General features: G+C 42.3%; 1 protein-coding gene across 5 annotated transcripts in view; it reads left to right on the plus strand.

The window, feature by feature from the left end:
* LOC137334859 (dnaJ homolog subfamily C member 13) overlaps positions 1 to 26005 on the plus strand; it is a 270037-nt gene extending 244032 nt beyond the window's left edge. For 2 of the 5 annotated variants that reach the window (XM_067999895.1, XM_067999904.1), the window contains exons 54-57: positions 4115 to 4255; positions 6874 to 7017; positions 9196 to 9295; positions 25162 to 26005. In XM_067999895.1, the coding sequence (XP_067855996.1) occupies positions 4115 to 4255; positions 6874 to 7017; positions 9196 to 9295; positions 25162 to 25262 (486 nt within the window). In that variant the 3' untranslated portion in view covers positions 25263 to 26005. Of the gene's footprint in view, positions 1 to 4114; positions 4256 to 6873; positions 7018 to 9195; positions 9301 to 24381; positions 25119 to 25161 lie in introns of those variants that run through there. The other 3 variants (XM_067999921.1, XM_067999928.1, XM_067999912.1) reach the window with 2 other exon arrangements.
* The last annotated feature ends 1941 nt before the right edge of the window (positions 26006 to 27946 follow it).

The raw sequence follows: 27946 nt of genomic DNA on the forward strand, positions 1-27946 counted from the left end.
ACTCACTGTGTCAAAAAGTTTTTCCTCATGTAACCTTTGGTTCGTAAATCTATGTCCTCTGGTTCTTGACCCTTCTGCCAATAGGAACAGTTTCTCTCTATCTACTCTGTCTAGACCCTTCATGATTTTGAGTACCTCTATCAAATCTCCTCGCAACCGTCTCTGCTCCAAGGAGAACAACCCCAGCTTCTCCAGTCTATCCACATAACTAAAGTCCCTCATCCCTGGAATCATTCTAGTAAATCTTTTCTGCACCCTCTCTAAGGACTTCACATCTTTCCTAAAGTGCGGTGCCCAGAACTGGACACAATGCTCCAGTTATGTCGATCCAGTGTTTTATAAATGTTCATCATGACTTCCATACTTTTGTACTCTGTCTCTATTTATAAATTGTAAACAATTTTATTTTTAATCCCACAAGCTTTCGGGGGCTTCCCCCTTCCTCAGGCGGTGTGGAAAATTTATAAAGCCCAGGATCCCGTATGCTTATTTAACCACTTTCGCGACCTGCCCTGCCACCTTCAATGATCTGTGCACATATAGCCCCAGATCGCTCTGTTCCTGTGCACCTTTTAGAGTTGTGCCCTCTAGTTTATATTGCCTCTCCTCGTTCTTCCTACCGAAATGTATCACTTTGCATTTTTCCGCGTTAAATTTCATCTGCCATGTGTCCGCCCATGCCACCAGCCTGTCTATATCCTCTTGAAGTCTATCACTATCCTACTCGCTGTTTACTACCCTTTCAAGTTTTGTCTCATCTGCAAATTTTGAAATTGTGCCCTGTACACCCAAGTCCAAGTCATTAATATATATCAAGAAAAGCAGTGGTCCCAGCACCAACCCCTGGGGAACACCACTGCACGCCTCCCTCCAATCCGAAAAACAACTGTTCACCACTACTCTCTGTTTCACTGTCACTTAGCCAATGCTGTATCCATTGCTACTGCCCCTTTTATTCCATGGGCTGCTAGCTTGATGGTAAGCCTTCATCAAAAGACTTTTGAAAGTCCATATACACCACATCAACTGCATTTCCTCATCAACCCTCTGTTACCTCATCAAAAAACTCAATCAAGTTGGTTAAATACAATTTGCCTTTAACAAATCCGTGCTGGCTTTCCCTAATCAATCCACACTCGTCCAAGTGACTGTTAATTCTGTCCCGGATTATCATTTCTAAAAGCTTCCCCACCACTGAGGTTAAACTGACTGGCCTATAGTTGCTGTGTTTATCCTTACACCCTTTTTTGAACAAGGATGTAACATTTACAATTCTCCAGTCCTCTGGCACCACCCCCGTATCTAAGAATGTTTGGATGATTATGGCCAGTACCTCCGCAATTTCCACCCTTACTTCGCTCAGCAACCTAGGATGCATCCACCCGGACCGGGTGACTTATCTACTTTAAGTACAGCCAGCCTTTCTAATACGTAGTCTTGATCAATTTTTAGCCCATCCAGTATCTCAAGTATATCTTCCTTTACGAGACTCTGGCAGCATCTTCCTTGGTAAAGACAGATGCAAAGTACTCATTTAGTACCTCGGCCATCTCCTCTGCCTCCATGAGTAGATCGCCTTTACGGTCCCTAATTGGCCCCACCCCTCCTCTTACTGCCCATTTACTGTTTACATGCCTGTAGAAGACTTTTGGATTTCCTTTTTCACTTCCCCTCTGAACTTTCTATATTCTGCCTGGTTCTCACTTGTGTTATCAACCTGACATCTGTCGCATGCCTCTTTTTTCCATTTCATCTTACTATCTCTTGTCATCCAGGGAGCTCTTGGCTTTATTTGCCCTACCTTTCTGTCTCGAGCGAATGTACCTTGTCTGTACCCAAACCATCTTTTTTAAAGGCCTCCCATTGTTCAACTACAGTTTTACCTGCCAATCTTTGATTCCAATTTACCCGGGCCAGACCTGTTCTCATCCCATTGAAATTGGCCCTCCTCCAATTGAGTATTTTTACTTGAGTGGTCCGTGTCCTTTTCCATAGCTATTCTAAACCTTATGATACTATGATCGCTGCTCCCTAAATGCTCCCCCACTGACACTTGCTCCACTTGGCCCACCTCATTCCCCAGAACCAGAACCAGTAATGCCTCCTTCCTCGTTGGGCCTCGATAGTTTTATATTATCTCTCCCTTCTCTTGTTGACCAAGGTTGTTTGATTCCTTGAGCTCTTGCCCTTTAGCAGCATGTACAGGTCTTGTATTCTACTAAATACTTTTTTGAACACCTCCCCCTGTTCATCTGTAGTTTTATCAGTCAATAGTTCCGCCCAGTTTACTGTGGTCAAATTCTGCCTCATCCCTTTAAAGCCAGCCGTACCTAAATTTAAAACCTTGGTTTTTGACTCTCCCTTCTCCCTCTCAAACCTAATAGTGAATTTGATCATATTACGCTCACTATTAGCGAGGTGTTCCCTTACTGTTAGATTATTGACTAATTCTGGCTCGTTACTCATCACTAAATCTACTATGGCCTGTTCTCTTGGTTCAGGGAACATATTGTTCCAGAAAACTGTCCCGAATACACTCAATAAATCCACTGCCTTTGGGACTTGAGCTGGTCTGCTTCCCCCAGTCTGTGAAAATTGACGTCTCCCATTATAACCACTCTATTAGTGCAACAAGCTTCTCTGATCTCCTTGTTTATGCATCCCGCTACTTTATCACTGCTATCAGGAGGTCTGTAGACAACTCCCACCAAAGACTCGCATCTTTTTCCATTCCTTAATTCTACCCAGAGAGTTTCTACTGCCTGCTCACCCTTACTGACATCCCCTCTTACTAATGCTGCAATCGTGTCCTTTATCAATATTGATACTCCTCCTCCTTTTCCCATTTCCCTGTCCTTTCTAAAGACCTTATAACCTGGAATATATATTTCCCAGTCAGGCCCAGTTTGTAGCCTGGTCTCAGTGATGGCCTCTGTCATACCCTTTAAGCTGTATTTGCACTTCTAATTGATTTGTTTTATTTCTTCTGATACGTGCGTTTGTGTATAGAACTTTTATTTGGGCAGCAGCCCTTTTGCCCTGATGTTTTCCTCACACTTGTTAACTTATCGCACTTCTTGTTTTTCATCATTCCTGTTTGTTTCAGGTATTTTGATTTTTTGTTTTCCTATTTTTTTTTTAAACAGAACCTGAAGTATTTATATTACTTTAACACTGTTTATGACCTGGACTTTGCTCTCATCCTTTTTTCTCATCTTTAGGCTACTTTCAGTTTTATTTCTGCCTGAACCCTCTTGCCCCTTTCTACAGCCCTATTTATCCTTTCCGCTAAAACCTTGGTTCCCAGTGGAACAGCTCCTTCCTGTCCCAGTATGGTTGCCAGTGTCCCATGAAATGGAACCCCTTTTTCCCATACTAATCCTCCAGCCACGTATTTACTTTCCTGATCTGTGTCCCTGTGCCAAACAGCACGTGGCTCGTTAATCCTGAGATTACTACCCTCGAGGTCCTGCTTTTTAATTTAGCACCTAGCTCCTGATACTCCGTTCTTTCCTGTCGTTGACCCCTACGTGAACCAATACAACTGGTTCTTCACTGTTCCTTTCCGGCCACTTTGAGATAACCTTTACCCTGGCACCAGGTAGACAACACACCCTTTGGGACTCTTGTTTGTGACTGCAGAGCACGCTATTTATCCCCCTGATTATCGAATACCCAATCACTACAACCTTGCTATTCTGGTCCTCCACCCCCTTGGACTGCATTCTGTCCATCCTCCCTGCAGCCTTCATCCTCGCAGGTAGCAAGATCCAACATCGTACCTGTTGCACGTGATCAGGTTCTGCGGTCTGATGGCATCAACTAAAGGCTAGGAGGGGGGAAAAGGGGAAAGTTGACCCTGGGCAGTGTCTCGGGACTCTCGGCAATTGATTTACCAGAGCAGATTGTGCAGACACCATGGATAACATGCATTAAGTCAGACAGATGAAGAGGATAATATTAAACATGTATAAAATATCCCAGTGAAACAGGGATGTTCATACCTATTATTTAGTAATAAGTGTTACCCTCTTACCTTTGCTTTTGATGCACCAAAACACATGAAATGGTGATTGGTTTGCAACTTCACTAAAAATTGTACTTTTTCTTTAAGTTGTGTGTCCGAGCTATGGCAACGCTAGAAATTATCGGGCCTTTGATGAATGGAATGAAGATACGATCAGATATGGTAGGCCTTGCCTCTGAATCTCTGAACCGAATGTTCCAGAAGGAGCAAACTGACTTGGTGGCACAGGTGGGTAACCCTTTGTTAGAGAATTTCATGAGTCTGAGCTGCCATCTGTTGGACTGGTTATTGTACATTTCTAGATGTCGGGTATAATTCATATATGTAAATATTAGCGCTGCTAAGAGAAGGCCTCGTGGATATAAATCGCTTCTCCGTTTTTGGATCTGTCTTGTATTAGCTATTGCTGTCACACCTGGCTCAGGATGGACCAGATTATTAACGCGTCTTGCAGCAAATTCATTTTTCTCCTGTTCATTAAGGGGAACAGATAGGGTGGATAGAGAGAAACTATTTCCGCTGGTTGGGGATTCTAGGAGTAGGGGACACAGTCTAAAAATTAGAGCCAGACCTTTCAGGAGCGAGATTAGAAAACACTTCTAGACACAAAGGGTGGTAGAAGTTTGGAACACTCTTCCGCAAACGGCAATTGATACTAGCTCAATTGCTAAATTTAAATCTGAGATAGATAGCTTTTTGGCAATCAAAGGTGTTAAGGGATATGGGCCAAAGTCAGGTATATGGAGTTAGATCACAGATCAGCCATGATCTTATCAAATGGCGGAGCAGGCACGAGGGGCTGAATGGCCTACTCCTGTTCCTATTTCTATATTTTCCCCATCCCCCTCCACTGAAGCCCTCTACTGCTGGCAAAAAGTTCTCTGGCACCAATAGCCCTCTGGATCTTACACCAGATGTCTGTCCTAGAGGCAAAAGCCTGATGCAAATTAACGACGACAACTTGCATTTATGTCGCACCTTTAACATGGAAAAATATCCCACGGAGCTACGTAGACGTAATCACACAAAAATGGATGCTGAGCCAAAGAAGGAGGGTGAATGAAAGCTTGGTCAAAGAGATGGGTTTTAAAGAGGGTGTTAAAGGACAGGAAGTTGGGGAGGCATGTAGGGGTTTGTGGAGGAAATTCCAGTGTGGGGCCTAACAGGCTTTAGGCATGGCTGCCATTGGGCCATGAGGAGGGGGGGTCGCACAAAAGGCCAGAGTCAAAGGAACGGACGTTTCAGGGTGGCGGGGAGTTGTAGCACTGGAGGAGGTTAGAGCTGGGGAGGGGGTGAGGCTTTGAAGGGATTTAAACACTAGAATGAGAATTTGGATCAGGAGCCGATGAAGGTCAGCATGGATAAGGGTGATAGGTGAGTGGGACCTGGTGTGGGATGGAAACATACAAAGTTACGGCACAGAAGGAGGCCATTCGGCCCATAGTGTCCGTGCCAGCCGAGAAAGAGCTATCCAGCTTAATCCCAATTTCCAGCACTTGGTCCATAGCCCTGTAGGTCACGGCACTTCAAGTGCACATCCAGGTACTTTTTAAGTGAGTTGAGGGTTTCTGCCTCTACCACCCTTTCAGGCAGTGAGTTCCAGACCCCCACCACCCTCTGGGTGGAAAAAAATTCTCCTCAGCTCCCCTCTAATCCTTCTACCAATTACTTTAAATCTATGCCCCCTGGTCACTGACCTCTCTGCTAAGGGAAATAGGTCCTTCCTATCCACTCTATCTAATCCCGTCATAATTTTATACACCTCAATTAAATCGCCCCTCAGCCTCCTCTGTTCCAAAGAAAACAACCCCAGCCTATCCATTCTTTTCTCATAGCTAAAATTCTCCAGCCCTGGCAACATCCTCATAAATCTCCTCTGTACCCTCTCTAGTGCAATTACATCTTTCCTGTAATGTGGTGACCAGAACTGTACGCAGTACTCAAGCTGTGGCCTAACCAATGTTTTATACAGTTCTAGCATAACCTCCCTGCTCTTATATTCTATACCTCGGCTAATAAAGGAAAGTATCCTGTATGCCATTTTAATCACCTTATCTACCTGTCCTACTACCTTCAGGGATCTGTGGACATGCACTCCAAGGTCCTTTTTCTTCCTCTGCACCCCTCAGTATCCCCCCATTTATTGTGTATTCCTTTGCCTGTTTGCCCTCCCCAAATGCATTACCTCACACTTCTCTGGATTGAATTCCATTTGCCACTTTTCTGCCCTCTGACCAGTCCATCGATATCTTCCTGCAGTCTACAGCTTTCCTCCTCACTATCAACCACACGGCCAATTTTTGAATCCTCTGCAAACTTCTTGATCAAGCTCCCCACATTCAAATCCAATTCATTAATATAAAGCAAGGGACCTAGTACAGAGCCTTGCGGGACCCCACTGGAAACAGACTTCCAGTCGCAAAACACCCGTCAACCATTACCCTTTGCTTCCTGCCACTGAGCCAATTTTGGATCCAACTTGCCACTTTCCTTTGAATCCATGTACATTATATTAAACTCATTGCCCTCATCGACCCTCCTTGTTATCTGCTCAAAAAATTCAATTGTTAGTCAGACACGACCTTCCCTTAACAAATCCATGTTGACTGTCCTTGATTAACCCGTGCCTTTCTAAATGATTTATGCTGTCCCTCAGAATCGATTCCAATAATATGCCCACCCTCGAGGTTAGACTGACTGGCCTATAATTACTCGGTCTATCTATCAAATTATAGATCTTTTATACTTATCACTGTTCGTACAACATCCTCTTCAACTAAGTTCTTATTTTGGTACCCATTTTGACTTGTGACTTTGTGAAATTAAAACCTTTTCATTTTTCTCAGAGTCTGAAAGCTGAGTTGGTGCCGTTCCTTCTGCGGTTATTGGAAGGAGAAGGACTTGAGAACGTTGAAAACCCAGCTGCCACAAAAGCTCAGATTGTAAATGCACTTAAATCAATGACACGGAGTCTGCAGTACGGCGAACAGGTGAGATTGAAGTCATCTTCAAATTTATTCATAGGCATCCAGATTATGATCTAGTGTTGAGAAATTGGGATGGTGATTTAAGACGGTGTCTCCATTATTTGGATAATCTATAAGTTTGGATATCTAGTCTCTGAGAAAAGCCAAAGCAAATGGGAAGAGCAATGAAAATTACACTAATTTACTGGAGAAGGAAAGAATTACTCTTAAATTTTTCTTCAGATCGTGGCCTCTTGTTTTTAATTCCTATGTTTTATCCGGGGCTTTTCTGAGCAAATAACTTGGAGATTTGGGGTGTGGTAGGGACATAAACTATTGGATCTATGTCTTTTGTAAATAACAATGACCAGCATGATGTGGGAAGCTAGCAGTTTTCAATTCCACACAGATGGTAAAATATTTTTTGCTGGCAGGAAATGTTTTTGAAATGCTTTTCTAACTGTAAAGCAGAAGAGATTGCGTAGTTGAGAGAGACTGTGCAAGGAAGGCAAATAAATAAATCTAGCAATGTTGGAATCAGTCGGAATGGATGGAATTGAAATGGAAGGTGGCCAAAGAAATATTTAATTGTGGGGATGAGCAATGATTTGACTCTTGTGTTTAAATAATCTAGTTCTAAAATAGTGTCTGTTTTGTGACTTGTAAGACTTGCTGGCTAAAAATAGTCTTGCAAAAAAAAACATTTCTCATTAGTATCAGTAGCAATGTTCATTATGGAACGACATCAATAAGAGACTTCTTACCTGTAAAGAATACAGGCCATAGGCTGGAGTCTTTACAATAGTATTTCTGAAACATTTGAGCTAACAGTTTGGCTTCCCAAAGCCAAACAAGCAGATGGAGGAATGGCCAGATTTTTTTCAAAAGTACAGTGGAATAAATTTGAACTGCAGTAAAGACCATCGTAATGAACATGTGTATCAGCGTTCAGATACTGAAACCGCATTACATTTGAAGGTTATACTTTCCAAGCTGTTTGTCGTGATCAGTGCAGTCAATTGTACTGATCACTTCCCAGAGAGGAGCCTGCTAAAATGTTAACCTCCGGAGATGCCCAAGAACCCAAACCTGATTTCCTGTATGTTCCACTGCTCAGCACTGAGTTGCATTTTAAACACCTGCTTATTCCCCATAGTGTCTAACCTTAACATTTTACTGATCATCCTTTTTACTCTTCAAGGATGAATCTGACCATTTTATCCTTTTTGCCCTCAGCTGTTTAATGGCCAGTAAGCAATATATTTAACAGCTGAGTGTATTCTACTTAAAGGGCTGCTCTGGGATTTAATGAGGGACTGATCAGTAAATCATGGTTTTGAAAGTTAGAGGAATGGGTGAGCAGTTGTTTAAAGGTCTTTCTGTAACACTAAGCAGCATAAATGGGATCAGTCCATTACAGTGATCAGTGGGGCAGCTGGCCAAATGGATCACTGTAATCAGATTCTATGTTAATTCCTTCCTGCATCATTCTGTGTCGGTCACGAGCTTAAGACTTGGAGCCTCTAACTGACTATCGTGGACTCCTGACAAGCAGAACCTTCTGACTCAGTGGTTCAATTTGACACAGCAGTACCCGTATCTTCCAACTGATGGTGTGGCTTTGGAAGAGTCCAGCCTAGATGTGAGCTGTGTTTTGAGCAGCTTGGGTAGAGATACTGTTGGTATCGAGAAAGTGACATTGTTTCTGTGTGTATAATAGAAATCTAATATACATAAGGACCATGACGACCCATCACTACATACAGCTAAACCACTGGATATCTGAAATAAAAACAAGCTGCTGGAAAAGCACAGCAGGTCGATCAGATACAATCCTTAATCAAAACTGACAAGACCTCGATTGACTTGTACATTTCCAGCGAGTTTTATTTTCATCATTAACCAGGATTAGTTAACAGCATTCTGTTACAAGGAGCTGAAGATCAGATGGGAAAGTCTTGTTGATCCAATTGGTCATGTCTTAGCTTGCTCTATATAGCGTATGAAATAATTATTCCTGTTGTCGTCTCTTTGAATTTACCATTTTCATATGCCTCTTGAGCTAGTGTGGATGGGTTTGAAATGTTAACCATAATATTATAATTTGGCATTGTTCAATTTAGAAAAGTGGCATTGTTTGTTTTTATTTATGCCAATCCTGGGAGCTGGTTAAAATGTGTTCTAAGCAACTGTTTTGTTTAGGTGAATGAAATCCTATCTCATTCTTCTGTCTGGAGTGCCTTCAAAGACCAGAAGCACGATTTGTTCATTTCTGAGTCACAAACAGCAGGATACCTTACAGGTTAGTAACTCTCTCATTGGACTGAGGTGCAAGGCAGCTATTCATTGTGAAATCTGATTTCTAAAGGCAGCTGTATTTTAACAAGTAAACAACTTATTCATAGAAGTATTTATGGGAAGTGTTCCCTATTTATCTGTGATTTTAAAGTCTACTTGGTGATACCATTTGAAGTACATCTTGAATTCAGTGTCATAAATATTGGTAGGAGTGGCCACCTCACAGTCCTTTGTGGAGTCAAAGTCCCATCTTCACACTGAGGACACCATCCAACGTGTTGTGTGGCACTATCACCATGCTAAATGGGATAGATTCAGAACAGATCTAGCAGCTCAAAATTGGACATCCATGAGGCGCTGTGGGCCATCAGCAGCAGCAAAATTGTATTCCCGCACAATCTGTAACCTCATGGCCCGGCATATTCCTCACTCTACCATTACCAACAAGCCAGGGGATCAACCCTGGTTCAATGAGGAGTGTGGAAGAGCATGCCAGGAGCAGCACCAGGCGTACCTAAAAATGAGGTGCCAACCTGGTGAAGTTACAACACAGGACTACATGCATGCTGAACAGTGGAAGCAACATGCCATAGACAGAGCTAAGCGATTCCACAACCAACGGATCAGATCCAAGCTCTGCAGTCCTGCCACATCCAGTCATGAATGGTGGTGGGCAATTAAACAACTAATGGGAGGAGGAGGCTCCATGAACATCCCCATCCTCAATGATGGCAGAATCCAGCACATGGGTGCAACTATCTTCAGCCAGAAGTGCCGAGTGGATGATCCATCTCGGCCTCCTCCCGATATCCCCACCATCACAGAAGCCAGTCTTCAGCTGCTTCGATTCACTCCACGTGATATCAAAAAGTGGCTGAGTGCACTGGATACAACAAAGGCTATGGGCCCCGACAACATCCCGTCTGTAGTGCTGAAGATTTGTGCTCCAGAACTAGCTGTGCCTCCAGCCAAACTGTTCCAGTACAGCTACAACACTGGCATCTACCAGACAATGTGGAAAATTGCCCAAGTATATCCTGTTCACAAAAAGCAGGACAAATCCAATCCAGCCAATTACCACCCCATCAGTCTACTCTCAATCATCAAAGCTTGACATCAAAGCAGCATTTGACCGAGTGTGGTATCAAGGAGCCCGAGTAAAATTGAAGTCAATGGGAATCAGGGGGAAAACTCTCCAGTGGCTGCACAAAGGAAGATGGTTGTGGTTGTTGGAGGCCAATCATCTCAGCCCCAGGGCATTACTGCAGGAGTTCCTTAGGGCAGTGTCCTAGGTCCAACCATTTCAGTGGCTTCATCAATGACCTTCCCTCCATCATAAGGTCAGAAATGGGGGTGTTCGCTGATGATTGCAGAGTGTTCAGATCCATTCGCAACCCCTCAGATAATGAAGCAGTCCGTGCCCGCATGCAGTAAGACCTGGACAACGTCCCCAGGCTTGGGCTGATAAGTGGCAAGTAACATTCTCACCAGACAAGTGCCAAGCAATGACCATCTCCAACGTGAGTCTCTAACCACCTCCCCTTGACATTCAACGGCATTACCATCACTGAATCCCCCACCATCAACATCCTGGGGGTCACCATTGACCAGAAAGTTAACTGGACCAGCCACATAAATACTGTGACTACAAGAGCAGGTCAGAGGCTGGGTATTTTGCGGCGAGTGACTCACCTCCTGACTCCCCAAAGCCTTTCTACCATCTACAAGGCACAAGTCAGGAGTGTGATGGAATACTCTCCACTTGCCTGGATGAGTGCAGCTCCAACAACACTCTAAGCAACACCATCTGGGACAAAGCAGCCCGCTTGATTGGCACCCCATCCACCACCCTAAACATTCACTCCCTTCACCACCGGCGCACCATGGCTGCAGTGTGTACCATCCACAGGATGCACTGCAACAACTCGCCAAGGCTCCTTTGACAGCACCTCCCAAACCCGTGACCTCTACCACCTAGAAGGACAAGGGCAGCAGGCACATGGGAACAACACTGCATGCACGTTCCCCTCCAAGTCACACACCATCCTGACTTGGAAATATATCGCCGTTTCTTCATCCTCACTGGATCAAAATCCTGGAACTCCTTTCCTAACAGCACTGTGGGAGAACCTTCACCACCCGGACTGCAGCGGTTCAAGAAGACGGCTCACCACCACCTTCTCAAGTGCAATTAGGAATGGGCAATAAATGCCGGCCTCGCCAGCAATGCCCACGTCCCATGAACGAATTTTTTTTTTTTTTAATTGTTTGGCAAAGTTCTGGAAAAAACACCTTTCTGCCCTTTTAAATGTTTTGGTTCAAATTAAATGCATAATTAAGACAGCTGAGTCCCACAGGTTTGGGGCTAGTTATAGTTTCCTTTTCAATATCTGGCTGACTTGGTTTTGAAGAAGTTGAAAGAATTTTTCATTTCTGAGCAGCAACTTTAAAAGAATGAATATGTCACTATCATAGTTGGCTCTCTTAGTTCCCTGACAATATGCGCATACAGAAGTGGTTTAAAAAAAATCCTGGCCATGATTAACACTAAAAAGTACAGACCCAGGGTCAGACAACGCTGTTTCAACGAGCAAATCTTATCTTCCCCCCCCACCCCCCAAAACAAAATGCCAATGTGGAAAGAAAATGATTTACAGTCTGGAGTGAAGGTGGTAAATTGTAGAATCTTAGAAATTTCAGTACCAAAGGAGGCCATTTGGTGCTTTGTGCTATTTCTATCCATACTGACCCTACTTTCCCTCTCTCCTTTAATATTTTTCTGTATTTAATTCCCCTTTAAATATTGTGATTGATATGGCTTCAGTAACCGCTTGTGGCAGTATATTCCATATTCCAAGAATCCTTTGTGCAAAAACATTTCTTCTAACTTATGCTTTGTCTTTAGTATTAATCCAAAATTTATGCCCCTTGTTACTTATTCACTGATCAGTAGAAATTATGTTTTGCTATTTACCCACTCAAACCCTTTTGAAGGAAGGTGGAAATTATAGAAACGTAAAGATAAGAAAATGAGGGATCAGGGCAAAGTGTGATAGATAACAAATAGTCCAGGAACAGAGAAAGTTTTCGGAGGTAATAAAATACCCAACAAAAATAAAGCAGAAGTGATGAAAAATTAGAACATGTTAACTTGTCTGTATAGTAACGTACGGAGCATCAGCATCAAAGTGTGAGGAAAACACAACCAGAGTGGGGACAGTTACCCAGATAAGAGTTCTGTGCATGAATGCATGTAGCATAAGAAATAAAACAAGAGTTAGACGCACAAATACACCTTAAAGGGTATGATGTAGCGGCAATCACAGAGACCTGGCTACAAGCTGGGCATGACTGGGAGCTAAATATTCCAGGCTATAGGATCTTTGACACATGGCAGATAAAATTTAATGCAGAGAAGTGCAAAATGATACATTTTGGCAGGGAGAATGAGGAAAGGCAACATAAGCTAAATGGTACAATTCTAGAAGGGCTGCAGGAATAGAGACACCTGGGCATAGGTGCACAAATCCTTGAAGGTGACAGGACAGGTTGAGAAAGCGGTTAAAAAAGCATATGGGATCCTGGGCTTTATAAATAGAGGCATAGAGTACAAAAGCAAGGAAGTCGTGATGAACCTTTATAAAACACTGGTTCGGCCACAATTGGAGTATTGTGTCCAGGTCTGGGCACCGCACTTTAGGAAGGATGTGAAGGCCTTAGAGAGGGTGCAGAAAAGATTTACTAGAATGGTTCCAGGGATGAGGGACATCAGTTACATGGATGGACTGGAGAAGCTGGGGTTGTTTTGCTTGGAACAGAGAAGGTTGAGAGGAGATTTGATAGAGGTGTTCAAAATCATGAAGTGTTTAGATAAAATATATAGAGAAACTGTTCCCATTGGCAGAGGGTCAAGAACCAGAGGACATAGATTTAAGGTGATTGGCAAAAGAACCAAAGGGGACATGAGAAAAACCTTCTTTATTCAGGCAGTGGATAGCACTAAGGAACAGCAAAGGACGCAATACTTTGCTGGGAGCTGTCTATAGACATCCTGACAGTAATGTGGTGGGGGATGCATAAATAAGATGATCAGGGAAGATTGTAGCAAAAACAATGTGGTTATAATGGGAGATTTTATATTTCACAGAGTGGGAGAAGCAGAACAGCTCAAGTCGTAAAGGCAGTTAATTTTTAAGAATATATTCGAGACTGTTTCTGAAACAATGCTTTAGAATGGACAAGGGATAAGGCCTTCCCAGATTTAGTGATGAGTAACAAACAGCAGAATTAGTTAACAATCCAATGGTAAGGAAACATCTTGTGAATAGTGACCATATGATTTGAATTTGATACTACGTTTGAGGGGGTGAAGGGCAAGTCACAATCCAAGGTTTTGAATTTAATTAAGACAACTTCAAAAGGATGAGAAATAAATTGACAGTAAACTGGGTTGAACTGTTCATAGAATCATAGAAGTTACAACATGGAAACAGGCCCTTCGGCCCAACATGTCCATGTCGCCCAGTTTATACCACTAAGCAAGTCCCAATTGCCTGCACTTGGCCCATATCCCTCTATACCCATCTTACCCACGTAACTGTCCAAATGCTTTTTAAAAGACAAAATTGTACCCGCCTCTACTACTGCCTCTGGCAGCTCGTTCCAGACACTCACCACCCTTTGAGTGAAAAAATTGCCCCTCTGGACCCTTTTGTATCTCCCCCCTCTCACCTTAAATCTATGCCCCCTCGTTATAGACTCCCCTACCTTTGGGAAAAGATTTTGACTATCGACCTTATCTATGCCCCTCATTATTTTATAGACTTCTATAAGATCACCCCTTAACCTCCTACTCTCCAGGGAAAAAAGTCCCAGTCTGTCTAACCTCTCCCTGTAAGTCAAACCATCAAGTCCCGGTAGCATCCTAGTAAATCTTTTCTGCACTCTTTCTAGTTTAATAATATCCTTTCTATAATAGGGTGACCAGAACTGTACACAGTACTCCAAGTGTGGCCTCACCAATGCCCTGTACAACTTCAACAAGACATCCCAACTCCTGCATTCAATGTTCTGACCAATGAAACCAAGCATGCCGAATGCCTTCTTCACCACCCTTTCCACCTGTGACTCCACTTTCAAGGAGCTATGAATCTGTACTCCTAGATCTCTTTGTTCTATAACTCTCCCCAACGCCCTACCATTAACGGAGTAGGTCCTGGCCCGATTCGATCTACCAAAATGCATCACCTCACATTTATCTAAATTAAACTCCATCTGCCATTCATCGGCCCACTGGCCCAATTGATCAAGATCCCGTTGCAATCCCAGATAACCTTCTTCACTGTCCACAATGCCACCAATCTTGGTGTCATCTGCAAACTTACTTACTAACCATGCCTCCTAAATTCTCATCCAAATCATTAATATAAATAACAAATAACAGCGGACCCAGCACCGATCCCTGAGGCACACCGCTGGACACAGGCATCCAGTTTGAAAAACAACCCTCTACAACCACCCTCTGTCTTCTGTCGTCAAGCCAATTTTGTATCCAATTGGCTACCTCACCTTGGATCCCGTGAGATTTAATCTTATGTAACAACCTACCATGCGGTACCTTGTCAAAGGCTTTGCTGAAGTCCATGTAGACCACGTCTACTGCACAGCCCTCATCTATCTTCTTGGTTACCCCTTCAAAAAACTCAATCAAATTCGTGAGACATGATTTTCCTCTCACAAAACCATGCTGACTGTTCCTAATTAGTCCCTGCCTCTCCAAATGCCTGTAGATCCTGTCCCTCAGAATACCCTCTAACAACTTACCCACTACAGATGTCAGGCTCACCGGTCTGTAGTTCCCAGGCTTTTCCCTGCCGCCCTTCTTAAACAAAGGCACAACATTTGCTACCCTCCAATCTTCAGGCACCTCACCTGTAGCGGTGGATGATTCAAATATCTCTGCTAGGGGACCCGCAATTTCCTCCCTAATCTCCCATAACGTCCTGGGATACATTTCATCAGGTCCCGGAGATTTATCTACCTTGATGCGCGTTAAGACTTCCAGCACCTCCCTCTCTGTAATATGTACACTCCTCAAGACATCACTATTTATTTCCCCAAGTTCCCTAACATCCATGCCTTTCTCAACCGTAAATACCGATGTGAAATATTCATTCAGGATCTCACCCATTTCTTGTGGTTCCGCACATAGATGACCTTGTTGATCCTTAAGAGGCCCTACTCTCTCCCTAGTTACCCTTTTGCCCTTTATGTATTTGTAGAAGCTCTTTGGATTCACTAGAAGCTCTTTGGATTCACTAGAAGCTCTTTGGATTCACTAGAAGCTCTTTGGATTCACTAGAAGCTCTTTGGATTCACTAGAAGCTCTTTGGATTCACTAGAAGCTCTTTGGATTCACTAGAAGCTCTTTGGATTCACTAGAAGCTCTTTGGATTCACTAGAAGCTCTTTGGATTCACTAGAAGCTCTTTGGATTCACTAGAAGCTCTTTGGATTCACTAGAAGCTCTTTGGATTCACTAGAAGCTCTTTGGATTCACTAGAAGCTCTTTGGATTCACTAGAAGCTCTTTGGATTCACTAGAAGCTCTTTGGATTCACTAGAAGCTCTTTGGATTCACTAGAAGCTCTTTGGATTCACTAGAAGCTCTTTGGATTCACTAGAAGCTCTTTGGATTCACTAGAAGCTCTTTGGATTCACTCGAAGCTCTTTGGATTCACTCGAAGCTCTTTGGATTCACTCGAAGCTCTTTGGATTCACTCGAAGCTCTTTGGATTCACTCGAAGCTCTTTGGATTCACTCGAAGCTCTTTGGATTCACTCGAAGCTCTTTGGATTCACTCGAAGCTCTTTGGATTCACTCGAAGCTCTTTGGATTCACTAGAAGCTCTTTGGATTCACTCGAAGCTCTTTGGATTCACTAGAAGCTCTTTGGATTCACTAGAAGCTCTTTGGATTCACTAGAAGCTCTTTGGATTCACTAGAAGCTCTTTGGATTCACTAGAAGCTCTTTGGATTCACTAGAAGCTCTTTGGATTCACTAGAAGCTCTTTGGATTCACTAGAAGCTCTTTGGATTCACTAGAAGCTCTTTGGATTCACTAGAAGCTCTTTGGATTCACTAGAAGCTCTTTGGATTCACTAGAAGCTCTTTGGATTAATGGGTAAACCTACAGACAAATGGTGGGAAGTATTCAAAGAAGTTTTTGGTACAATACAAAACCAGTACATACTCCTAAAAAGCAAAAGCTCCACTTGTGCAGTCAAGCCACCAAGGTCAATAAATGAGGTATCAAGCTGAGAAAAAAGACTTGCACAAAAACAAGGAAAGGTGGAAATCCAGCAGACTGGGTCAGCTATAAAAAGCAACAAAGGGATACAAAGAAAGCAATGAGGTGTGAAAAGGGAATATGAAAAAAACTTGTAAGGAATACTGAAGCTAGCCCTGAAAGCTTATATAAATATATTGAGAAAAAGAGGGATAAAGGGGAATGTGGTCCCATTAAAGGCAAATGCAGGTGAGACTGTAATGGACGATCAGGAAATAGTGGACTTGTTAAATGAATATTTTGTTTCTGTTTTCACTGTAGGGAAAGAGGATAAGTGAGTGGGTGAGAAGGTGGCAGATGGAATATAATGTGGGGAAATGTGAAATTATCCACTTTGGTAGGAAGAATAGAAAAGCAGAATATTTTTCAAAAGGTGAGACACTAAGAAATTTTGGTAGTCAGAGGAACTTGGCTGTCCTTGTACACGAATCACAAAGTTAACACGCAGGCACAGCAAGCAATTAGGAAGGCAAATGGTATGTTAGCCTTTATTGCAAAGGGGGTTGGAGTATAAGCATAAGGAGGTCTTGCTGCCATTTATATAGGAGTCTGGTGAGACCACACTTGGAGAACTGTACGGTTTTAGTCTCCTTACCTAAGGAAGGATATACTTGCCTTTAGAGGGGGTGCAACAAAGGTTCACTAGATTGATTCCTGGGATGAGAGCTGTCCTAAGAGGAGAGATTGAGTAGAATGGGCTTTTATTCTAGAGTTTAGAAGAATGAGAGGCGATCTCATTGAAACGTATTAAATTCTGAGAGGTATTGACAGGGTAGATGCTGAGAGGCTGGAGAGTCTAGAACTAGGGGTCTTAGTTTCAAGATATGGGGTTGGCCATTTAAGACGGAGATGAGGAAACATTTCTTCGCTTAGAGGGTTGTGAATCTTTGGAAGTCTCTACCCAGAGGGCTGTGGATGCTCCGTTATTGAGTATATTCAAGATTGAGATCGATGGATATTTGGACACTAAGGGAATCAAGGGATATTGGGAAAGTGGAGTTGAGGTAGATGATTAGCTATGATCTTATTGAATGGCGGAGCAGGCTTGAGGGGCCTTATGGCCTACTCCTGCTCCTATTTCTTATGTTAAAATACCAGCAGTACAAGGGAACATAAAAATAAGTCAAGGGGAGGAACTTTGTGGATTTAATACAAGTTTTTTTTTAAATGCTAATGGGACTTGCGACAGATTTCTAGGGCCTGATGGTTTCTAGCCCATGGTATTGAAAGAAAAAGGTGAGCAAATTGCAGACAGAAAGCAGAGAGTAGTGGTGAACTGTTGTTTTTCAGACGAGGGATGTATACAGTGGTGTTCCCCAGGGTGGGTATTAGGACCACTGCTCTTTTTGATATATATTAATGACCTGGACTTGGGTGTACAGGGCATATTTCAAAGTTTGAAGATGATGCAAAACTGGGAAATGTAGTAAACAGTAAGGAGGATAGTAACAGACTTCAGAAAGACATAGGCAGACATTTCATGGCAGGTGAAATTTACTGCAGAGAAGTGTGAAGTGATACGTTTGGTATGAAGAATGAGAAGCAATATAAACTAAATGGTACAGTTTTAAAGGGGGAACAAGAAGGGAGAGACCTGGGGGTGTATGTACACAAATCTTTGAAGGTGGTAGGACAATTTAAGAAGGCGGTTTTTAAAAATAAAAAGCATGTGGGATCCTGGGCTTTATTAATAGAGGCATGGAGTACAAAAGCAAGGCAGTTATGCTAAGCCTTTAACACTGGTTAAGCCCCAGCTGGAGTATCGTGGCCAATTCTAGGCACCACACTTTTTAGGAAGGATGTCAAGGCCTATGAGAGGGTACGGAGGAGATTTACTAGAATGGTATCGGGGATGAGGGACTTTAGTTACATGATAGACTGGAGAAGCTGGGGTTGTTCTCCTTGGAACAGAGAAGGTTGAGAGGAGATTTGATAGAAGTGTTCAAAATTATGAAGGGTTTTAAGAGTAAATAAGGAGAAACTGTTTCCAGTAGCGCACGGGTCGGTAACCAGAGGACACAGATTTAAGGTGATTGGCAAAAGAACCGGAGGTGACATGAGGGGGGAGAAAAAAATGTACGTAGCAAGTTCTGATCTGGAATGCGCTGCCTGAAAGGGTGGTGGAAGCAGATTCAATAGTAGCTTTCAACAGGGAACTGGATAAATACTTGAAGGGAAAATTTTTCTGGGCTATGAAGAAGGAGCAGGGGAGTGGGACTAATTGGATAGCTCTGTCAAAGAGCTGGTACAGGCATGATGGGCCAAATGGTCTCCTGTGCTCTATCTTTCTGTTTTTGTCATAATTTTTCAAAGCTCTCTAGATTTGACAATTGTTGCTTTTTTGGATTGGAAAATTGCAAATGTCATTCTATTTAAGTAGGGAGGGAGAAATAAGATAACTACAGACCTATCAATTTAACAGGTTGTGGGGAAATTACTGGAATCTATCAGGGACAAAGTAGCTGAGCACTTGGACAAATAGGAGTTGCTCAAAGAGTCATCATGGATTTGTGAAGGGCAGGTCATGTCTGACAATCTACTTGAACATTTTGAGGGCGTTAGCGAGGTGGCTAGGGAAGGGTCTGTGGATGTTGTCTGTATGGACTTCTAGACACCATTTGATAACGTTCCACAGGAGATTAGCAAAAATAAAAGCACACTGAATTGGAGGTAACCTTTTAACACGGGTTGGTAATTGGTTGGGAGATAGGAGATGTCGAGTAGAGATAAAGGAAATGTACTCTGATGCAATGTGACAAGTGGTGTTCCCCAGGGTTCTGTACAAGGGCCTCAGCTTTTCACTATCAATGACTGGGATGAAGGAATAGAGAATGTATATCAAAGTTTGCAGGTGATACAAAGTTTGGAGGGACAATACGTTGTGTAGACGGGAGCAGGTGTTGAGAACGAAGGGACATAGATGGATTAAACGAGTGGCATAACTATCGCATTTGGATCAGAGAAAAAGACATTGGATTATTTTCTAAATGGCGAGAGATTAGGAACTGCGGAGGAGCAAAGGCTGTTCTAGGTACACACATCACTAAAAGCTAGTGAACAGGTAGAAAAAGGAATCAAAGGCTAGTGGAATGTTGGCTTTTATCTCAAGGGAACTGGAATACAAAGGGGAGGAAATGATGCTTCAGTTGTATAGAGACTTGATCAGACCCCACCTGGAGTACTGCGTTCAGTTTTGGGCACTGCACCTCAGGGTGGATGTATTGGCTTGGGAAAGTGTTCAGTGCAAATTCCTCAATACCAGGGGTTAAAGGGTTAAATTGAGGACTGGTTGCATAATTTATTTTTTCCTCTCTAGTTTAGACTGTTGAGGGATAATCTAATTGAGGTGTTTAGTATGATAAAGGGATTTGATGGGCTAGATACAGAGAAACTATTTCCTCTGGTGGGGAATCCAGAACCCGGAGGGCACGGTCTTAAAATTACAGCTTGGCCATTTAGGAGTGAAACTAGGAAGCATTTTTCAGAGTAGTGTAAATATGGAATTATTTCTCTCAAATCTGGATACTAGGTCATTTGAAATGGTCAAGACTGAGATTGATGTTAAGTAAGGGTATCAAGGGATATGGATCAAAGGTGGGTAATTGGAGTTGAGGTACAGATCAGCCATGATCTGATTGAATGAATGGTGGAACAGGCTCGGTGGGCTGAATGGCCTGCTCCTGTTCCTTGAGCACTTGTATTGGATCCCCCACTTTTCCTTCTCTACCCTAGTGACTACTTTCCAGGTATCATCCTGGTGAATCTATATTGCACCTTTTCCATGGTATCCTTTCTATAATGTGGTGTCCCAAACTACACCATATTCCAACTGCGGCCTCACCAATATTTTGTGCAGATTCTTCTTCATTCCTTTTAATTTTGTATTCAATGCCCTTATGTATAAAACCAGATCAAAATGACAGGGTTTTTCTGTAGGTTGTATCTTTTGAGACGCTGCTCCAAAAATTTATGGAAATCACACTTCTGAAGCAAGAACCTCATTCTTTTGTATGGGGCACAATTGTCAGTTCCACTGAACAGGCTTCTGATGGGGTGGTGCAGGCACAGTAAAGATTCTGACTGCCCAATTGTCTTCAGGAGAATCCTTTCTTTGTCCAGCCTCTTGTAGGCTACATTATTTGAACAGTATGCAGTGAGCAGTAATCTTTGAAGTGCAAACTAGGTTTAGGTTTTGTGTTGTCTGTTTTATTAGTTATGTAGTTCAGGTTTTACTGCAGACCTGCAACCCCAAAATTTTTTACGTGCCCTTCATCCGGTCGCTGTTCAGTAGAACAAAGATTGGAGTTTTGCCGAAAATAAAGCCATTCCATGTAGGGTGGTTGTAAGCAACCTGAACTCCACGGGTGCGAATCATAGAAGGTTACAGCACAGAAGGAGGCCATTCGGCCCATCGAGTCCGCGCCGGCTCTCTGCAAGAGCAATCCAGCTAGTCACACTGCCCCGCCCTATCCCTGTAGCCCTGCACATTTTTTCGTTTCAAGTACTTATCCAGTTCCCTTTTGAAGGCCATGATTGAATCTGCCTCCACCACCCGCTCGGACAGTGCATTCCAGATCCTAACCACTCGCTGTGTAAAAAGCTTTTCCTCATGTCACCTTTTGGTTCTTTTGCCAATCATAAATCTGTGCCCTCTGGTTCTTGACCCTACTGCCAATGAGAACGGTTTCTCTCTATCTACTCTGTCTAGACCCTTCATGATTTTGAACATCTCTATCAAATCTCCTCTCAACCTTCTCTGTTCCAAGGAGAACAACTCCAGCTTCTCCAGTCTATCCATGTAACTAAAGACCCTCATCCCTGGAATCATTCTAGTGAATCACCTCTGCACCCTCTCTAAGGTCTTCACATCTTTCCTGAAGTGCGGTGCCCAGAACTGGACACAATACTCCAGTTGTGGCCGAACCAGTGTTTTATACAAGTTCATCATAACTTCCTTGCTTTTGTACTCTATGCCTCTATTTATAAAGCCCAAGACCCTGTATGCTTTTTTTAACCGCTTTCTCAACCTGCCCTGCCACCTTCAATGATTTGTGCACACATACCCCCAGACCTCTCTGTTCCTGTGCCCCTTTTAGAATTGTGCCCTCCAGTTTATATTGCCTCTCCTTATTCTTCCTACCGAAATGCATCACCTCGCATTTTTCCCCGTTAAATTTAATCTGCTGTGTGTCCGCCCATGCCACCAGCCTGTCTATATCCTATTGAAGTCTATCACTATCCTCTTCACTGTTCACTACCCTTTCAAGTTTTGTCATCTGCAAATTTTGAAACTGCCCTGTTCACCCAAGTCCAAGTCATTAATGTATATCAAGAAAAGCAGTGGTCCCAGCACCGACCCCTGGGGAACACCACTGTACACCTCCCTCCAGTCCGAAAAACAACTGCTCACCACTACTGTTTCCTGTCATTTAGCCAATTCTGTATCCATGTTGCTATTGCCCCCTTTATTCCATGGGCCACAATCTTAATAGCAAGCCGACCATGTGGCACTTTATGGATTTTCAAAAAGCATTTGATATACACCACATCTTACCTCATCAAAAAACTATCAAGTTGGTTAAACATGATTTGCCTTTAGCAAATCCGTGCTGGCTTTCCCTAATCAATCCACGCTCGTCCAAGTGACTGTTAATTTTGTCCCGGATTATCGTTTCCAAAAGTTTCCCCACCACTGAGGTTAAACTGACTGGCCTGTAGTTGCTGGGTTTATCCTTGCACCCTTTTTTGAACAAGGGTGTAACATTTGCAATTCTCCAGTCCTCTGGCACCACTCCAGTAACGAAGGATGTTTGGAAGATTATGGCCAGTACATCTGCAATTTCTCCCCTTACTTCCCTCAGAAACCTAGGATGCATCCCATCCGGACTGGCTGATTTATCTACTTTAAGTACTGTTAGCCTTTCAAGTACCTCTTCTTTATCAATTTTTAGCTCATCTAGTATCTCAACTATATCTTCCTTTACTAAGACTGTCAGCATCTTCTTCCTTGGTAAAAACCGATGCAAAGGATTCATTTAATACCTCAGCCATGTCCACTGCCTCAATGAATAGATCTCCTTTATGGTCCCTAATTGGCCCCACCCTTCCCCTTATTACCCGTTTACTGTTAACATGTCTGTAGAAGACTTCTAGATTCCCTTTTATATTGGTCGCCAGTCTATTCTCATACTCTCTCCTTATTTCCATTTTCACTTTGCCTCTGAACTTTCTATATTCTGCCTGGTTCTCACTTGTGTTATCAACCTGACACCTGTCATATGCCGCTTTTTTCCGCTTCATCTTACTCTCTATCTCCTTTGTCATCCAGGGTGGTCTGGCTTTAGATGCCCTACCTTTCTCTCTCATTGGAATGTACCTAGACTGTACCCGAACCATCTCCTCTTTAAAGGCCGCCCACTGTTCAATTAGATTTGAGGTTAGGATCAGATCAGCCATGATCTTATTGAATGGCGGACCAGGCTCCTATTTCCTATTTCTTATGTTCAATTACAGTTTTGCCTGCCAATCTTTAATTCCAACTTACCCGGGCCGGATCTGTTCTCATCCCACTGAAATTGGCCCTCCTCCAATTGTGTATTTTTACTTTAGAGGGTCCGTGTCCTTTTCCATAGCTATTCTAAACCTTATACTATGATCGCTGCTCCCTAAATACTCCCCCACTGACACTTGCTCCACTTGGCCTGTCTCATCGTCTAGAACCAAGTCCAGCAATGCCCACTTCCTCATTGGGCCAGAAACGTATTGGTCGAGAAAATTATCATCTGATCGATACCAACTTCAGTTCTTTTATGACCACAAAATGTTATAGGAAGAATTTAGTTGTGTTAAACCTGGGACTAACTGCTGCCCCTGAGCCATCAGTAATGCCTGTATTCTTCCAGATTCTGATACTTTGTGTGTACAAGAGGTCTACAGATCAGTGGAAATACATCTAGTAATTGCAGGAATACCATGAGCTTTAAAGGATACCTGAATTGTATTGTATTTCTCTGCCCTGGAGTTAAAGGCATCACCAATATGCCGACAATCGATATTTGTTCCTGTCTTATCGTCAGAGGTCACTGATCTGCAGCATTTTCATGGAATAGAGCTTTCAGTGGATGCTTTGTGTTGTAAAATGACTAATTTGTATACTATGTGCAAGGATCAGCTTTTGAGAAAGTGTTGACTGCTCCTGGGGAGCTTTTTGTACAGTGCGAGGTGGATAGGGTCACATCGTTATGGCATTTGCACAAGGAGCATCTTAAAAGGATGTCGTCAATGGAATTCACTCATTGATAACTGTAGATGGACATGTGGATCTTTTCATTCAAAGAGAGAAAACAGTCCGAGGTGGGTAATCAATCTCCGTGTATTTAGAAAACCAATCAATGTGGAATCAATCACACACAATTATATTTTGAATTAATTTGTGTTTAAGCCCTTGTTCATGTATCTGAAACAACAATTTTCCAAGTTAAATTTACACTAAATGTCCACATTATATGATGAATTCTTGACCGACCTTTGGCTGGAATCAGCAATGCCCTGCGATGATATTTTACTAATTTTAAAGCTCACAGTTGAGGGATTTTGCATGAATATATTACAATAAAAGGTCAACAACTATTCAAGATATTAACCATGTTGATATGTGCTTTTCTGCTTTAATTTACTAATCAAATATAGCACTATGCTTTTCTCTGCTTTCCTGTCATTTCCTGTGTATCTTTTCTCCTCTTTAGGTGCCTCACCTTCCCTCCTTACTGGTACTAGTCCCCTTCATCTCAGAAGTGAGCTTTAGGGCTTCTCTGGCAGGCACAATGCTCAATTCTTAAGTGTGAAGCAGGTAGATAACATTCTTCCTCAACGCATGTTTTTGAGGTTTGAAAAGTCAATTGTATAGTGAGCTAAAATCTTCTGCTAGTCCAGACTTTTGCGTGTGGATTCATTACATCGTAAAACATCAAGCTGCCCTGAATTCCTACTGGCCAGCCTGCTTTTGAAGTGTTGAAAAATGAAGGTGGTAATAATACAATCTTTAACAAAATCGAAGTCATGTTCCAAAAATGATCTGTTCACTCGACTATCTTTCACTTGAGTCCGACCTCCCCACCACCATCAGGTTTATTTTGGTGTATGAGGTAACATTATTTCCAAATGCCATAATCAATAGTAAGACAACTTACAAAATATTGTTTGTTCTCTGGATCAAATGGGATTGGTATATTTCATGTGGGTCAAGAGTTACATTAGGGTACTGATGTTTTAAATGTAAATGATGGTGATGGGATGAATAAAGTAGGAGAGAATTGGGGATAGTAACACAGCTGATAGGTTAATGGAATATTCTCTCAACTGTAAACTTGGGTTAGTGCTTTTAATTGTGATTTAAATTGTCTTTAGTGTAAGTTTGGAGTTCCCAGTTCCCAATCTGTGACTATAACAGTAGCTTGCCATGTTCATTTTGTAATGCTAAGTCCTACAGCAGTTTGCAACTTATATTCTTTTGTCTTTTTATCCAGGCCCTGGAATTGCTGGCTATCTTACTTCAGGGGCAATGTCCCCAGTAATCCCAAGTGGGCCACCACCTGTAGATAATGAAGTGGTTGACCTGGCCAGATGAAAAATGCTCTACGCTCTATGCCTTGAAGATTGAACTATATCATAGTCATGAACAATTCTTGCTATGACCCTCTGAATGGAGTATTATATACAATTACAAAGAAATGATCCCTCTTCCCACTTGTTGCATTATCATAATGTAATGCTGTCTAATTTCTATTTGTAAAATGGTCATTTTACAGGTGACCCGGCTTGTTCAGTGTTTAAAAATGGTATGGATCAGAGATGGAATGCTCAGTTTTTCAAGTACCCAAGTATTTTCTCTCTTTGTACTTGGTATAATCTGACTGTGAATCTAAATACTGGATTGCTTTTCTTAATTTTACAATTGGTGTTTTACAGTTTTGTGTTTATAGGATAGCAGAGAGGTGAAATCTCTATCCAACTACCCAACTTCCTGGCTGTCATCTTAAAGGCATGGTAGTAGGAAAGATTTTCTGAAAAGCAGCATCGGCATTAACTAAAGCGGTTTCCTAGATCAGGCCTTGGACCACTGCTGATTCTGCTACTTGCTAATCTTTTAAAACAACATCATAAAGCATTTGTATAACTGCCTTCTATTTCTGATTGAGAGCGCTTCTGGAAAAAAGCTAACCTGGACATTCACATTATAAATACTTAGTGTAATTGTGACCTGTGCTATACAATACCAATGTGTAAACTTTCTATATTTGACTGTACATTAGTAAATCAGTCCTACTTGTACATAAAAATTTTAAGAATAAAGTACAAAGGGAATTAGCATCCTTAACTGTGTAATATTGTAGCAACTATGCAGTTGTGTGTGTGTGTCCTCAACGCCACTTTACGGCCTCATCCCCATATCCCTTACTTCCATTGCATCCAAAAATCTACTGATCTCAGCCTTGAATATACTCAACAACTGAGCATCCACAGCCCTCTGGGCTAATGTGTAATATCTTTTGTGTTGGCATGATCTCTGTTTCAGCTTCTTTTGAATTTAAAAAGTAACAGGTTAATCTCAAATTCTGCCTCAGCTACAGAAAGGCCTCACAATGTGAGGCTCATAAAGTTGATTTTAAAGCTTATGGGATTGATACCAAATTAATTCAGAAGAATTCAAGCCGGATTAGCAGTAGAAGGGAAAAGTTGATGATTGACATGCTGTACCTGGGAGAGCAGTGATTAATACGGTGCTGCAGTCTGGTCATTCCTAAAGGTTAGAGAGAAGTGTACTTTCAAGGATTATAAAATTTGATGTGCCCAGTGTGTTAGTTTGGACTTTTCCAGAACTTTTTTCTGGTGTGTACCAACTGAGTCGTGACCTTACGCACAAGGTTTATGCACCCATGTTACTTCAGAATATGATTAACATCAGCCAGACACTTCAGTAACTGAACTACCCAACCTGTTTTGTTCAGTTAGTCATTTACCTCAGCATGATATTTGTCAGTCCAAATAAAACAGTAGCTTGGAAGTAGTTGGGATTGATTGTTCCTTTCATTCATCAGTTAAGCTCTTTTGATCAGCTTTCTTAAAATTTAAAATTTGTCAAATACTTATTGGAGGTGGAGTGACTGACCAATTCCTACTGGTCAGTTGGGCTTTGAATTAATGCCTATAGCCTGCATTTTGTTTCCTGCAAACGCCCCTATTCGACGTGACTAACTGTTATATCAAAAATGTTCAATTCATAACTCCAAAAACTCTGAGAAGTCGGTGTGCTGTTTGTGCAAACAACATACATCTGTATTGACTTGACTGGCTTTTTCTTTATATACTTCATGCAGAGTTAAAAGAATAATAGCCATTCTTCCAACATTTTTTAAAATCATTGAGTATCTTTTTATAGAAGAACCTTATTACAAGATTTAGGCCTGTCTTAGATCTTTACTCAGGTACAACACGTGTGAATCGTCAAAGTGCTTTACATTCATGAGTGCGTCTGTACTGCCCAGTATCTAGTTATAGGAACAGGAGTAGGCCATTCAGCCCCTCGAGCCTGTTCCACCATTCAGTTAGATCATGGCTGATCTGTATCTTAACTCCATCTATCCGTCTTGGTTACGTAACTCTTAATACCCTTACCCAACAAAAATCTATCAGTCGGTTTTGAAATTTTCCACAGCCTCAACAGCTTTTTGGGGGAGAGAGTTCCAGATTTCCACTACCCTTTTGTGTAAAGAAGTGCTTCCTGACATCACCCCTGAACGGCCTAGCTCTAATTTTAAAGGTTATGTCCCCTTGTTCTGGACTCCCCCACCATAGGAAATATTTTCTCTCTTTCTACCCATCAAATTCTTTAATCATCATAAACACCTCAATTAGATCACCCCTTAATCTTCTATATTCAGGGGAATACAAGTCTAGTCTGTACAACCTGTCCACATAATTTAACCCAACACTGGACAAACAGGGGGCTTTAGGGGGGGAGGAGCTAAATACGATTAAAATCACTAAGGAATTGGTACTCAGTAAATTAATGGGACTCAAGGCGGATAAATCCCCTGGACCTGATGGCTTACATCCTAGGGTCTTGAGGGAAGTGGCAGTAGGGATTGTGGATGCTTTGGTAATAATTTTCCAAAATTCTCTGGACTCGGCAAAGGTCCCGGCAGATTGGAAAACTGCTAATGTAACACCCTTATTTAAAAAGGGTAGTAGGCAGAAGGCTGGAAATTATAGACCAGTTAGCCTAACATCTGTGGTGGGTAAAATTTTGGA

The sequence above is a fragment of the Heptranchias perlo genome, chromosome 2, assembly GCF_035084215.1.
Source record: "Heptranchias perlo isolate sHepPer1 chromosome 2, sHepPer1.hap1, whole genome shotgun sequence".
Taxonomy (NCBI): domain Eukaryota; kingdom Metazoa; phylum Chordata; class Chondrichthyes; order Hexanchiformes; family Hexanchidae; genus Heptranchias; species Heptranchias perlo.